This window comes from Heptranchias perlo, chromosome 31 (assembly GCF_035084215.1).
Source record: "Heptranchias perlo isolate sHepPer1 chromosome 31, sHepPer1.hap1, whole genome shotgun sequence".
NCBI lineage: Eukaryota > Metazoa > Chordata > Chondrichthyes > Hexanchiformes > Hexanchidae > Heptranchias > Heptranchias perlo.
In genome coordinates this window covers 15,419,761-15,435,464 of record NC_090355.1, presented here as the reverse complement: position 1 = coordinate 15,435,464, position 15,704 = coordinate 15,419,761, and the positions used below count along the sequence as shown (strand labels likewise).

Here is a 15,704-nt window from a genome sequence, read left to right as displayed (position 1 = left end):
ACTGTCATGGTATATCATTAAGCAAATAGGCCGTGAACAGTGTGCATGAAACCTTATTTAATGTTACATGCCACCTGTGGCCCTTTAATCTGCGACTGCACATTTGAGCGTCTCATGCTAACGACCTGAATTGTGTGCTCTGAGGAACCTTTGCTGTTATCATACACCTGTACAATGTTTGGGTGAAGTTATTTGCAATCAGTTCTGCTCCGTAGTTGACGTGTTTAAATATTTTAAAATTATATTAATTACTCCCTAGTCTAATGGAGAAATCATTCCTTTTTAATTTATTTTTGGAATCTTTTATCTACCATTTTCTTTGTACAAAATTAATCTTTTAAGTCCAGGTGCTGCCATTAATTTGTGTTCCCAGAGTTTATAATATGCAAAGCATTTGATCAGTTGGTTTTAGAGTATTTGGAATGTTAATGGAACTCACTGCAGATAGGAAACAAATAATGAGTGTTTGACACGACACAAAAACTGTTCAGAAATAGAATTGTTTAATCAGAACAGATGCAGCTGTAATCAGTTTTACTTGAAATAAAGTGAATCAAAAGGGTAGAGGAAGTAAAATTGAGTCGAAGCTGCATCATGTTTTTGGAGGGGCTGGTCCCTGTATATTCAGGTTTCAGCCTTGGCTCAGTAGGAGCACTTTCTCCTGAGTCAAAAGGTTGTGGCTTCAAGCCTCACTTGAGCACATAATCTAGGTTCACACTTCAGTGCAGTACTGAGGGAGTGCTGCACTGTCACAGGTGCTATCTTGCGAATGAGACGTCAAACTGAGGCCCTGCCTGCCCCCTCGGGTCGACCAGTAGCATTAAAGATCCCATGGTACTATTCGAAAAAGAGAAAAGAGTGGGCAGTCCTCCCAGTCTCCTGGCCAATATTTATCCTGCAACAAATGTCACTACAACAGATACAGATTATCTGGTCATTATATCATTGCTGTTTGTGAGACATTTTTCTTTCTTGCTTTGTGATTAAAACGGTTGGAGAGCAGAAACACATCATGCTTCTCCACAACATGCAGATGTGCAGCATCCTCTGAGACCACACCTATTTGTGGCTACCAGAGAAACCGAGAGAATATAAAATGCTCATCCAACTAGCTGCCTTGTCACTCGACTGGTTTTCATGTGGTTGTTGAATGATTATTTTTTAAGCGTGGGGTTGATGCAGTATTTTACCATGTAAATGAACTGATTGTAATCACGCTTTTCAACAGAAGCTGGACAAGTGCATCAATTTGTATTAACGGTGCAGCTACTCCTCCCAACCTTTTTCCTCTAGCATTTTTCAGTGCAAGCTACATCTGACACCTGCTTTTACCTTTTTATCCTCCAATACATCCCTGCCACTTTCTCTCATTTTTTCCTGAACATTCAGTTCTTTGGAACTGCTGAAAAATGTAGCCTGAGGAAAACTTTCCTGCGTTGCAGGCCGCCCGATCGACAGCAGACTGACCGCTCCATCCCGCTGAGGGAGATCGGGGGGGTGGATAGCGGGGAGGAGAGGATTGCAGATGAGTCTCGTTTGCCCCAATGTCTAATTTTGGGGCAGTTAATGTTTCAAAAGAATCTTCCTTGGGTATGATTTCTGTTGTGAATTCGAGGTTGCCCTACCTATTTTGAAATGCATTTACATTCGTGTGAAGGGAAGGAGTGAAAGGCGTAGTATTGTTCACTCTGTACATGTACTCCATCCCGAGATAATCTGGGACAAATATTTGCGTGCTCCAACCGGCTCCAGGAAAGTCCATTTTATTTTTGGCCCCGGCCTTTTTTTATCATGTGTTTTTACTTGACTCTGTTTGTCTGAAAATGAACACTAGCTGCTATCAGACTAAAAAGTAACTGTGTGCAAACAGCCAAAAATATCCAGCACTTAAAAGGTTACGGTCCTGAGAACAGTCAGTGAATCCCAGTGAATGCACTGGTTTCCCAAAGGCTACAGCAGGAACAAGAGATCACCTGAAAAAACAATTATGGGGCTGTTAATATCTGGATAATTGAAAGTATTTGCCTCGCTTCTAAGGCAGTGGATTTTTGTTTTTTAGTGGCCTTTCAATAACATCACTAAAAGTTATGTCACTCCACACACGCACATCAGCAGATATGACACATATATTTTTCCCTGCTCACTCACCACACCGGCCACAGAGTCAATAAAATAAACATGGCCTGATAATGAGAAAAGGAACAGTTCAAGACATTTTGATAATGGGTGGAAGTTATTCGTTCAGATAAAGTGTTGAGGTGATTTTGTTTGGAAATAGTGGCACTCGGGCCATTTTTGGAGTTTCATGGTGAACTGTTTCTCCATTGTTTAGAAACAAAAATTGGCCAATTTTTTTTCTGAAGATTTTTGTCCAATGCAGTTTTCAAACAGTGAAACAGAATTGAACTTTAATGTGTTTGACCCTTTTTGCAAATAAACATTGTTGAAGTCAGTGTGGGATGGTTTTATTTATACTCCCATTCTATAAACTGATCCTGTTTAAAGGAGAATATAATTGTTTTCCTCCCCCTGCTTTTCCTGGTCATTGCTTCCCATGTGGGCCACTCTAGTGCAGCGTTCCATGGATTGGTACAATATAGGTTTGCCTGACGAGTTCCTGGATAGAACCATGCCAGCAATGGGAGGCTGGAATTTTTCCCCCCCAATGTATCAGCCAAGGCATGCTCCTCCCAGTGGTCGCAATTAGAACAGCATTGGCAGAAGTTTGGGAGAAGGTTGCTTACTCTTTCAGATTAGATTAGCGCAAGGAAACTGGATAATATCTTCAGTTTGTGGACATTCTGTTGAATATACACAACCAGTTGGTAGTGGGGAGAAGCATCTGATCATAACTGTTGGCACACAAGACACCACTGCCTGATTCTTATCCCACTCAGGAATTGAAATGGAAAACCAAACTAGAGACTGAAGGCGACAAGAGGATTGAAGGTACCAGTATAATTCTGAAAATTAGGTTCATCCTCCATGATTTTCCCTGCTACAAATTCCTGGGCCTTGAAGAAGACCCAAATGGAGGCAAGACTGCTTCCCCCACTAGAAGGGGGAGAATCGTTAAGGTATCATGAACTAATTCAAAACCACTAGTGCCATGCCTAATCGAATTTGATGAGAGATTGATTTTTTTTTTACCAACTACAGTAGTTTTGCCTTGTCAAAAAAGATTCAGCGCCATGAGAAAACAAGTTGGTTCTGGAACTTGCTATTGTTTACCTGACACTGGTTATGTCATGCAGAAGCAATCGGAGGATTAGTTGAGCTCCAAGGTTCCTGTTTTATTCTCGTGCTGCTCACAGCTGTGTTTGTTAATAAGTGCCCAGTTGTGATGAAATAGTAAATAAATTGTCCCCTCTCTTTAACGCACATTAGTCCCTTTTTTTTAAAACAAGCAAATTAAATAACAAACAAGATGCTGTAATTCATTGACTCAAGGCAAAAAGGATGTTTGTTTTTCATGCAGGTAACTTGCCTTTTGCCTGCTGGGCACCCAAGTTACTTCAGTGAACACAGGCCTGGAATGTCATCCAGTTGAAGGCAGATGCTAGTTTCACAAAACCTTTTTGAGAATATATATTCCCCTTGTTTCCAACAGCACCTTCAAAATAATCAGTTCAAGAAGAGGAAGTGATGACTGGAATACTGGATTAAAAAGGGTGTGTAAGCTGTAGCTTTAAGCCAGTTAGTTTCCTTGAACTTTTTTTTAAAGGTTATCCTTTTGGTAATCACTGAATATCAAAGTCAGTTAAATTCCAAGTTATCAATGTGATCCCTTAAATATAACAAGGACAAGTGCGTGCCACTTCATACAGCAGTTTCTCACTTGGGTCAAGACTTGGAACGTAATGGGAATTGTTTATCGTCTGAGCAAGGGAGGAAGGGGAAAAGAATCCTTTTTTATAACTCACTGTTCCCTATCATGCTTTTGAACACCATTCTGTACTTGGTCCCAGCAGGGTTGAAGTGCAGAAAGGCCTGTGTCATGCTTGGCTCTAAATGTACTGTTTTTTTGCATTGTATATGTAGTAGGTTGAGTGTTTTTATTTAGATATCTCTGCTATCAGTGTACTGTAACTCTGGAGCTGATAAATTACATGCACCACTGGGCAGTGGCTACATGCAATGGCTGTTCCCTCCAATATACTCTAATTGATCAGTTTTAAGCACTGAGTTATTTTGAAGGACTCTTAATCGATTGCAGCTAAAGTTTCTTCTGATTAAGTTGCCTTGTAGCTTCTGTCCCCTCCCAATCATAGCAACAGTGCTCTGATCAGGTTCTGAGAGAGAGTGAGATATTTAAACTTTGGAGCGATTATCACTGTTTCAACTCAGAACTAGCTTCTATTTCGAGACTGTTGCACTGCAGTATAACAACAAAATAAGGGCTCACATTTAGACTGCTTTATTGCATTGCTCAAAAACAATAATTCATGCAATAAATTACTTTGAAGTGCAGTGACTGTTAAGCAAGTAAATGCAGCAGCCATTTTATGCCCAGCAAGATCCCATTAACAGTGGTGAGGTGAATTAACAATCGATCTGGTTTTGGTAGTGGTGGTTGTTGGATGTTTCTCGCATTGAAAAGCTACTGTGTTTCTTTAACAGCAGTCGTTAGTGAACCTTTTCATGCTGGGTTGACTCCTTAATTCAGATCAAGTGCTCCTAGCATATTTCAGTTTGAAAGTAGATTAATGTTAGTGTGGATTTAATGGCATTTTGATCATGTGAAGCAAATAATGTAGAAATATTTTCTACAAAGCAGATTCTTTATCAAAGTCATGCAGAACTGGCAGCTGTTGTGATGGAGATTTATGTCCTCCTTTGGAAGAAGATTAATTATATTGTACCAAGCTGTTCCAGGGAGTGTGGGCCCATCCTCTACCAAGCAGGATCAGTTGCCAATGACTGACTTTTTTTGTTGATTAAGGTTCGCATTCAGACCACTAATCCGCCTGATAAAAGGGTGTGCTAGTGTGCAAACAAACAGCACTGAAGTCACAAAACCAAAACCTTGCAAACACAGATATTCTTAACTCTCTGTAAACTGTGTTTTGTCACTTGAATCCATTGCTTTTTCTCACCATTTTGAGTCTGGAAAACAAGTGGAAAATAAATTAATTCTGATTTTTATTGGAGTCAACAAATAGGATTAATGTTCACACAGTTTCTAAACATTGCTCCTATTACAGTCCTGTGTCTTGCCTATAAAACCAAAAGATTGGATAAAACTACTGAATGCCATGTTTGTTCCACTCATGAAGGAGACTTGTATAACTCACTTGTGATGTTGGTCTGTTTACTTGATGTATGTACACGCTATGATTTAGACTCCAAATTATGAATGGTGCTAACTCTGTGGTTTTTCTAGTTGTGTGGTGCACAACTGTATGCATTCCAACCCCAGAATGGTTGGAGACAGTTGTCTCTTGTTTGGTTGAAGAGTGTGTTATGACCATTCATTATAATATGACCGTGATGATTTGTTTGGTTCTGTTGTATTTAGGTAGTTGTGTCAATGTAAAGGTATATACTAATTGGTTTATTTTGCTCAGTGAGTGTTAGTTTTAGTGGTAGTCCAGTAACATTCAGAGGTAGTTTTGGAGAGACCGGTTGCCATCTTTCAGCTAGCCTTTACTGATGGGGTTCCTCTGTATATTTAGATGTTCAGTGCCTTGCAGGGGAAAGGAGTTCTGGTTGGATAAATATACATCAGTTACTCGAGACAATGATACTTGATTGATGTTCCAATTTTTTGAATGTGGTGAGAGCAGCTTTTATAGTTTTAACTCTATTCTGTAAAATTGTATAGTTGGCATTGAGTGATATACGAGAAACTCAATGTTTCACTTTTAATTAAATGTAACAATAGAGTTTGGTACAAACTTGCAACCCAACTTTTATTTTGATGATGCAACTTGGCAAGTCAGTGCTGCTTTATTTTTCCTTCAGCCCTGACCCACTCAGTTCATCCTTGCAGTGATTTAACTCACTGCTGTAATATGACACAAAACAACAGGAAATCAGTTTCTGCCCATCATTCATTACGTGGCAATTGCATCATCTCAGTTTTGTAATTGAGTGAATTGCCAAGTGTTTCCTCAGAGAAAGGGGGTGGAAATACAATGCATGGTTTTAACAACTTGTTAATGGAGTAAATTGAACATCACCATTCCCTTAATTTTTTACCATAGAAGGATCAGTAAATAAAACTCAAAATACATCGAGAGAATAAATTCTGAAATTAATGTAGCAAGCTGACCTATTTGAATAACCTCGGTTAAACTGAGTCAGTAAGATTTAAGAAGGAGCGAGATTAAACACCTGAATATTTATGGCTGCATGGATGTAGCAGGAATTGTAGATTAGATGCCTCTGAAGAACTGGCATTGTCATTGATCCAAAGGACCAACTGGCCTCCTTGATTGCTGGATTTCTATAATGATTTTTGTTGTTGTATTCTGTTGCTGAACCGACTGCATCTTTTGAGAAAAGCAGGAACTGTTGGATGATATACAAGATCATGCAGTGGGACAGTGACCTTGGTGGTTGACAGGACCATTTGACTCCTACCCCATTTCCCTTGCCTCTGCTCTGAGCTCCTCTCTACTCTCATAACAATAACAGGATCCAACCTACCTCCACGTTTGCCAGATCACTTATTGTTGTTTCCACCAGCTATAACATGATGCCACCACCAAGCACGTATTCCCCTCTTTCCTTTTTGGACACCCTTGTTTATTCTGCCATCACCTGAAATTCCAGCTGCAACTGCAGCAGGTGCAACACCAGGTCTATAAACCTCTTCCTAAATAATTGTCCTCTGCTCCATTCACTCCTGCGTGAGGCAGCAATTTACTTGTACTACCTCCAATCTACTATACTGTATTCACTGCTCACGCTGCAGTCTCCTGTCCTTTGGGAAGCCCAAACCTTGATTGTGTGATTGTTTTGTTGAAATTTCCCATCTCTTTGCAAGTGTGGTCCTGACCTCCCTGTGGTTTGCCACTTTAACAACCCCTCACATGCCTACTCTGACCCCTCCATCTTTGGCTCGCTACACTTCCAACCAAATTCAATGCAAACTTCAGAAACCATATCTACTTTTTTTTTCTCCTGGGCACTCTGCAGCCTTCTGGCCTTAACATGACTTCAAAAGTTAGCTTTAACCTTGATTTTTGTACAGCAGTGGGTGCTGGAGATGTCGGGCGGGTCTATCGGCATCAGGACTGAGAAGTGCAGTAACAATTCAGGTGTGGATGTTCGTCAGAATACCGTTCTGGTGAGCATCTGCATCCATGATGTCGGTGTGTTTTTCTCTCCAGTACTAATGGACCATCTGTGTGTTTCTAGAATTTTGTGTGTTCTTCGCAGAGCACCTGCATCTTCAGGCTTTTTTCTTCTCCCGTTTTCTTCTTTTTTCCTTGTGTGAGCTTTTCACAATCTTAGCTGTTTACACACTCTGCTTCACGGAACTGATCTTTTATATCATCTAACAGTTTCCTGCTTCCTGAGAAGTTAAACCGAGGCCCTGTTTAACCCCTCAAGTGGACGTAAAAGATCCCATGGCACTATTTGCACAAGAGCATGGGAGTTCTTCTGGTGTCCTGGCCAATATTTGTCCCTCAACCAACACCTAAGAGTGGATGATCTAGTCATATATTTCATTGTTTGTGGGCCCTTGCTGTGTGCAAATTGGCCGCTGTGTTTCCGACATTACAACAGTGACTACACTTCAAAAGTACTTCATTATCTGTAAAGCATTTGGAACATCCTGAGGTCATGTCAGGTGCTATATAAATGCAAGTTTGTTCTCTCTTTCAACCCATGAACTCCCTCGTTCTGGTTGGAATATTTATTGTTTCTCCTCCCCTCCCACCGTCTCCTTTTACTGCCCAACCATAATAAAATGCTTGATCTCTTAATTTCAGTTCTGGCACAAGTTACACCCAAAAGTTAATCTGTCTTTTCTCTTTAAAGATGTTGTCTGGCCTGCTGTGTGTATTCAGCATTTTCTGTTTGTTTCAGATTTCCAGCATTTGTAGTTATTTTATTTTTATTAGAATTCTTTCTCGATGGGTGTGAGATTATTTAGGCACCAGCTTTACAAAATACAAAATTTAGGTTGTCACTAAGTGCAGGAATGTCATACTTTCCACGAGTAACTGATGGATACTGCATCACCAGACAGGCAAGTATCAATTGAGCCCATTGCTAACTTGCATTACCTTCTCTCACAGTCCACCACTACCAAATGTTGACCTTAGCTGTGGCTCCATTTACCATGATGTTAGAATACAAAGAAATGATATTGGGTCAAATTGAGTTTACAGACTCTGGCAGTCACTCATTTTTAAACTGTCACCTCTACAATTTGTTCTGGCTCCATGTCTGTGGTGTAAACCTGTAATTTAGCTTCCATTTTATTGCTTGTTTGAATACTATGTCTGGTATATAATGCATCACAAGGTGTTCATCAATCTTCTGAACCATGCAAGGAACACTATTTTAAATAGCTCCCTGGATCAGACTGTAATGTTGAGGTGCATTTCCCCTCTCCTAGTTGTTCTAAGTTACCACTTCCTGCCTCAATGTTCTTGCCACCTGACATAATTCTACAAAGGTGATTGATATCAACACCAATCGAATAGGTAGGGACATTACAATTTTTTTTAAAGCTATATATCCAAGAGCTGCGAAGTGTTTGATAGCGCATGATCCAGGTTGCTTCCATAACTATATCATCATTCTTTTTCCCCCATTTATTTGTAGTTGACCAGCGATTCCGAACTTCACATTCCAATGGATAAACTGAAGTGGTTCTCAATTGCTAAGACATGAGGTGATTTACACTAAAGCTACAAGTCTGAGAGTAATAGATGCAGTTTGGGTACTTGCCAGGGAGAAGCCTGTTTACCTTGCTTGGCTCCAGCCTGGCTGGAACTTGAGGTCTCCTGCTCTGTGCATACCTGGATACACACATGCACAGAGCTGTCACCCAAAAGCTAGAAATGTAAACGTTGAGAGCAGGAGCCAGAGAATCCTTGCCTTCTAAACTGATGATGAGGTAGGATTCCCAAGTGTCTAGGGGATCCAACAGAACCCAAGACCACCATGCAAACCAGTTTTGACATTGCACTGATTTTGTGTCAAACTGAAGTAGTACAAGATTATCCCCTGCAGGCTGTCTTGCTCTGCTTCACCTCTGATTCGATGTGGTCCTGTAAATGTACCCTTCATCACTTTACAGAATGTAAATTACACTTTGAAATAAAATTATGCATTCTTCATCTTGGGAGTTTGGAAGGTATCCGAAAAAGATGTTTTCCTGTTTTTTTCTAAAAAGACAGCAGTTGTAGCTCAGTGTTCCCAACATCTTTCTTTAGCTTTGCCCAGTGGAAATTTATGTTCAGAGCAGCTAAAGCCTTGATAACAAGTTGATCAGTTTGTGGATTGGAGTTTGGAAGGAGCTTTATTTCTCTGACTAGCATATTTATCACAAAAAAGCAAAATATTACAGATGCTGGATATCTGAAATAATAACAGAACATACTGGAAACACTCAGGAGGTCAGGCAGGATCTGTGGAGAGGAGAATAGGGTTCACATTTCAGGTCAATGCCTTTTCGTCGCCACTGTTAATGAGAGTTTGCATCAGAAAAGGCAAAGCATTAAATGAGTAGACTCCTTCAACCAGTAGATGATGTGGAACTTCAAAAACAGGTATTTGGAAATAAGATTTTGATTGCATTGTTTACATGTTATGCACTGGATTCCATTTTTTAAAAAAAATGCTTTTCCTACATTCGGCTTCTCAACGAAACGTACTGAGCACTATTGTTTAAGTGTCTCGTTAAAAGAAGCTTCAATCATGGAATGCAAGCTTGTGTTTGAAAGCACTATAAATGCTGTCCTTGCCCTGTATATGTGTAGATTAAAAATTACAGTGGTGTAAGAGTTGAGGGGTTTGATTAAAAGAGAAGGGTCATTTAAGGACGACTTGCTCTGTCTTTTTGGAGCATGGCTTACTCTTAGTAGATTAAGTGTCTTGCATTAGTTTAAACTGTTATTGCAGCTGGACCTCATGATGTGATAAGACCTTGGAACATGCTGCTGGCTGTGTAGAGGGGAATGTGTTGGGATGAGGTGACCTCTTCTCTTTCTCACCAATGCCGCCCCCCCCCTCCAACTTCCCAAATATACAACAATCATTATAATGCAGGTACTACACAAGAAACTTGTGAAGCATAGTGCAGCTGAAACTTTTGTCTCCTAACAGTGTGATCTGGTGCATATGGAAATAGACTCACTTAAGGATCCAAGTCACAATACATAGAAACCAATGTGGGAGATAAGCACCTTGGAAGAAGGTCCCAAAGGCATTGGTCCTTATTTAAAATGTGCTTTCTATTAGGATAGCTTGACTCAAAGTGTGTGCCTGAGCTGCCATTAATTAATTTGAAAAGAAAATAGTAAGTTAAATTGTCAATATGGTGTGAAAAACTGAATGCCCTCAAGATTTGATGGTCTTCGAAATTAACCGGGAAGAAAACCCTCTATCGTGAACTAGTCCATTGTATTCTGGAGTTGAGCTGATTTCTGTTGAGTGGTTTAAGTGTCCTCTAGACCACAGTAAGACTTTTCAAGTCTATGTAACCCTAATGCACTAAAATCAGCACAGTGGAAAATAGTAAATGGAAAGTAACTGGCCAAATGTTGTACAATTTCCAAATATAGCCCTGTTTGAATCATTGCCTTGCTTTGGGGATATCAAGGTCCGTCCTATGTTTAGCTCTGGTTTCGGATCAAAAACTGAGTTCAGAATAAATCTTTAATGCTAATCTGCCTAAAATGGGCAACCAGGTTCAGGCATCCCCCTCTTCCACCTCCTCCTCCCTGCCCTTCCTTCCAAAAGGAACTGAGAGCTAACTGAACTAATTCCAGGTATTGTGTAAGATCAAACTTTATGATCTATACTGAAGCTTTAGGTTTTTGTTTCCAAACATTATAATGGCTTGTCTTCCCCTCCCCTGCAACGAGCAGTAAGATGGGAGGTTGGTTCAGCCACAAGGTTTGACTGAAAACACTACAGCATTATCGTATCTGGTTCTGTCAAGTGATTATAAGCAAGACTTTTTGTCGGATCATGTTATTGAAATGGTTCATACTGCACTCAGTAGATTTTACAGCTATTTTATAGATTGGAATCAACAAAGGTGTGGAGGTAATTTGCCTTCCTTCCACGACATGACCTGAGACATGCCGTGAGATAATCCAGACAGAACTTTTCACCCGTCGTCCCTTCAATGAATATTAAGCAAGTGGTCCAGGGAAAACCCTCATCTGGACGGTCATTTTCCACGTGTAAGCCCTGGACAAGACAAGTCATTGAGCTGTTTGGTCATGGGGTGTATCATGGCTGTGCCTGATCTGTCTTCTGTTAAATTCTCCTAATGTCCAGTTTTCAATAGGGGCTCACTAGTGATCAGGGGCAAGAATGCTGCCCATTTTTTCCCCTTCCTCAGTTTGGGCACTAAAGCCAATTTTAGCACTGTCCTTAAAGTCAGGCTGAGTTCAGCTGGAGCAGTGCAGACCCCAGATTCAATGTGCAATTCTTGTACTTTGAATGGCTCAGTGCTGTCCCCGATGTTGAGCCCAGAAGTTGTCAAAATTTCTTTTCCCATCCAGCCTGCTCGATCAACATTGTGTCCTGGAAGATTCAGAAGTCTCCTAATGTAACTATATCCTTCTCTGCCCTCTTATGATATTTGATTGTTCCAGAATTGCTGTGATTTTTAATAGCTATCAATGGATATTCAGTTCCTTGCAGATAGTGGATGGTTGTTAGTGACTGTTTTGAAAACCTATTTTAAAAACAAATACCATTCCTTTGAACCTGCGTTAGCTTAACTGATACGCTGCAAGCAAATAACGACTGCAGAAAGTGGAGCACCAGATGCAAATTTCTTCAATCCTGTTTTTGTGTTCAGGTCTCATGACAGTTCCTTTTTTCTAAATGTGTTCCTCCACATTCAATAAACACTTGAACTGTTTTCAGAGCACATGATTGTGTCTTGGAACCTGAAGCCTAATTTTGGATAAAACTGTGGCCTGGCAAGTGAGTGATTTCTCTTTGAACTTTTTTCCCACATAATTTCACTCCTTCCCCTCCCTGAAAGCATTGACTCCTTGCCGGGCATGGGTCCGTGGATTCGAGAATGCCTCAAAAATCTTGCCTAAGTGACCCTTATTAATTTTGTGAGGCTCAACAGTGAATATGGACAGGATATTCAACCACAGGTGAAAATAAAGTGGATCCTCACCCAAGCATTTTCAGTAAGCATCATTGGATAATTAGACGTGAGAAGCATGTCCATTGTTTCCCTCCCTTGTCCGAGGGTGATGTGGCCAATTGCTGTGTGCGTGAGATCAGCGAACTCAGCACAGACCATGGGACTGAGGGAAGCCAGTGTCCTAACACCTGGTTGCATATGGTGCATTTGCTGGTGCACCAAAACACCTTTTTGTCTGAATCTTGAGCTGTAATTCTGAAAGCAACTTTTTTTAAAGTTAAGAATAAGTACAGCATATGCAAATTCCTCAGTGGTACCGACAAGCTGGTGTAACATAAATACAAATGGACTGTGTGGGAGCTTCTTGGGCTGGATTGCTGGGCTTTGGGGCTGCATATGGCCCACTGGTTTTAGTCTATTGCTATTTCATGTTTGAATCCCCACAATCTGTTAGCTCTTCAAGATGGACTGAGTGCAATTACTCTTGTGAGAAACTAGGGTATTCTCAATGGCTGATTTGGGAAGCTTTGCTTTGACCTAAAATCTGATTGAATGGTGAACATTTTGCTTTTGACTCATAAGTACCAAACCACAGGATCTCTTTCTAAAATGGGAACATGACAATTATGGCTCATCCAAGTTGAGTTTCCGGCAGACGCAAGACCACAGCTGTAGGTGTGGTCAGAACCACCAAAAATGTATGTAGACTGATCTCTGAACGGTCAACTTGGAAAAGCCTGTTAAGTTGAGCTGTGAAATGGATTAACTCTCAACTACAAGGAAGTACATTTTAAGCATAAGTTCTTGTCTGCGTGGCTATCATATGAGCTAAGCTTGTTGCGTTAGTTTTGGGCGGGGCTATTCAAGGGCGTGTTGAATCATAGGCAGATGGTTCTTTTGTTCTTGGTGGGTAGATGGGAGAGAAGGAAAACTCAAAAATCATGATCAGCTTGTTTGAACATCTGTGTATAGCCAGATGTGGAATATGATTAATGTAGATTTTGGGGAAGTTTATGGCCCAACCCACCCCAGCTAGTGGAAGTTGTGTGGTACTGAGGAACATTACTGGGAAGAAAATAGTGTGGGAGGGCAGGGAAGAAGAGAAGGATTAGAAAAATGCAACAATTGTTGATGGAAAGAAGTGAATCTTTTTAATAAAAGATTCCTATTGCAAATATGCCGATCGGCAAAATTCCCAAAAGCTGAATATCTCCAAAAAATCAAACCAGCAACTCACAAATAGCTTTGAATATAGTTAGAGCCACTGCTTTAAGGTGGCAGAACAAGTTAAATTATCTTTTATTATAAGGGAATCCAGGATATTCACCAATGTTTTATGATCACATTTCACAATTCAGACCCTTTTTTCTTTGAAAAGCGAAAACTTAATGACCTTGCCGATGATTTTGATGACAAGTGGGTATGCTGCAAGTGCAGTGGGACATGAGCACGTTGTAACTTAAGCTGCAGGTATACCCAGTATATCCATCTCTCATATTGCAGTGAACAAGTCAAGTTTACAAAACTGGATTTTTTTAAAAATGGTGTGTCTAGACATTTGTGAATGTGGGATGTGAGTACCGAAGGGTCAAAATTCATTTCCCAGCAGCTGTGGGGGAAGCTTACCCCATGACATTTTGGTTTTTGACATGCTGCATTTTCTAGTATTTTGGAGTTACTGTAATTCAGCCTTTGAAGCTTAAAAATAGTTTATTCTGGAAGGGCTTTGGCTTTTAACTTAAAGTAAATGTTAGTGTACTCAGTTTAAAATTAGCACTAGATTTTTGTATGACCAAAAGGCGCACAGTGAGTATAACGCAGTGGTTCTACTTTGGGGGGAGGAGGGAATTGAAACTTGCACGTAAAATAGACTGAAAAGGAATTTGTGTTTTATTGTGATTAAATATGGGATAATGTACTTATGAGCTGAGCAAGTTTGAGTTTTTGGAACTGCTGCTTTGAGTGAGGATGGAAAGTAATTTTACTGAAGTGACTTCAGTCAGCTGGCTCGTGACAGTCTAGTCTGTACAATAGTGGGCACCTTTCAATGCAACCAAGCAGATCTAAATACTTCAATGTTGTCTTAAATCTATTTTTAAATGATATTGTTGGAAGTTGTTAAAAGTAAGCATTCCAACAGTTGAAGACAAGATTTGAAGACAAAATCTTGCCATTTACAGACGTCGTTCTTCAAACGTTTTTATTCCCTCCTGGATATGAAAACAAACATCGCCTTACCTGCCACCAAATACCATCAATCCAGCACAGGACCCACTCATTTCCCAACCTCCCGGTGATGTACGCAACTACGCTGAATTGTGCATTTGTAGAATTGTGGCACATGTATTACCACTGACGTGAGTGTCCATGTGCAGTTTGCACACACATTGCTGGCATGCACACAGCTATGAAACTCACACATGCACAATAACATTTCGGGGTATGCTGAGGTGTCTTTTAGAACAGGTGGCCGCAGTGATTTTGGAAGGCAATCGCTGAGGGTTGGAATGACTGCATTAGTAAGTATATTCCAAATAGCCACGTAGGTTAACTGAGGGTTTCAATCTTGCCTCAGCACAAACCTTTCCACATCGTCCATTCGGTAAACGCCCTTCTTACGTACTTATTAATTTGGTCACAATCTGCTGCTCTGCCCAACTGGCAGTGAAGGTTCAGTTCTGAATTTGCTAGAAATAGGGTCTGTAATGCAGATGGTCCTTTTTTTTAAAAAAAGGATGATATTCAAAATCTTAGAAATCTTGAATATCTTTTTATGAAGGTTCTGTTGGAATTGAGTGTACATGTAATGCTGTCCTGAATGTAGTCAGTAACTTGCAAGAATGGAAAAAGAAACATTACAAAAAGAATGTGATGCATTTGTGAATTCATGAGATCATATTTAAGGTATTGTCATAATGTCATAACTAACCTTGCAACATTTGATTGAAATTTCAATCATTGTTCATACTGATTAAATCACTGAATATAATCAAAGAAGTAGTTAATAGATAAACAATGAAGGCTAATTTATCCTTGTATTTATCTTTTATTTCCTATAGGCCCCATTAAAAGATAAAGTTATCTTCTCTGGCAACCTCTACCAGTACATGGAAGTAAACAGGAAATGGAAGAGCAGACATTTTGTTGTACATGATGACTACAATGTGGAGTTTTATGACGGCAAAGTGGTATGATATTTATTACTCTATAGGAGCACTTAATGTACCACAATTAACACAACAAGGAAGATTTCATGAAGTAATTTTGTTTTTTTAAAAAAAACCTCAAGCTGATTATGTACCCAGTGCACATCCTAATGTATGTCAAATGCTGATGATTACACATTTTCAAAACGGCACTCTGTCTGGAGTCTATTTACAGGAGTAAAAATTGATTTAGC

The 15,704-nt window shown here is 40.0% G+C and overlaps 1 protein-coding gene across 1 annotated transcript in view; it reads left to right on the top strand.

Annotated features, from left to right (window-relative positions):
- LOC137300512 (protein Niban 2-like) overlaps window positions 1–15,704 on the top strand; it is a 175,367-nt gene that overhangs the window by 79,873 nt on the left and 79,790 nt on the right. Inside the window, exon 3 of the mRNA XM_067969614.1 lies at window positions 15,364–15,492. Within this exon, the coding sequence (XP_067825715.1) occupies window positions 15,364–15,492 (129 nt within the window). The remainder of the gene's footprint in view (window positions 1–15,363; window positions 15,493–15,704) is intronic.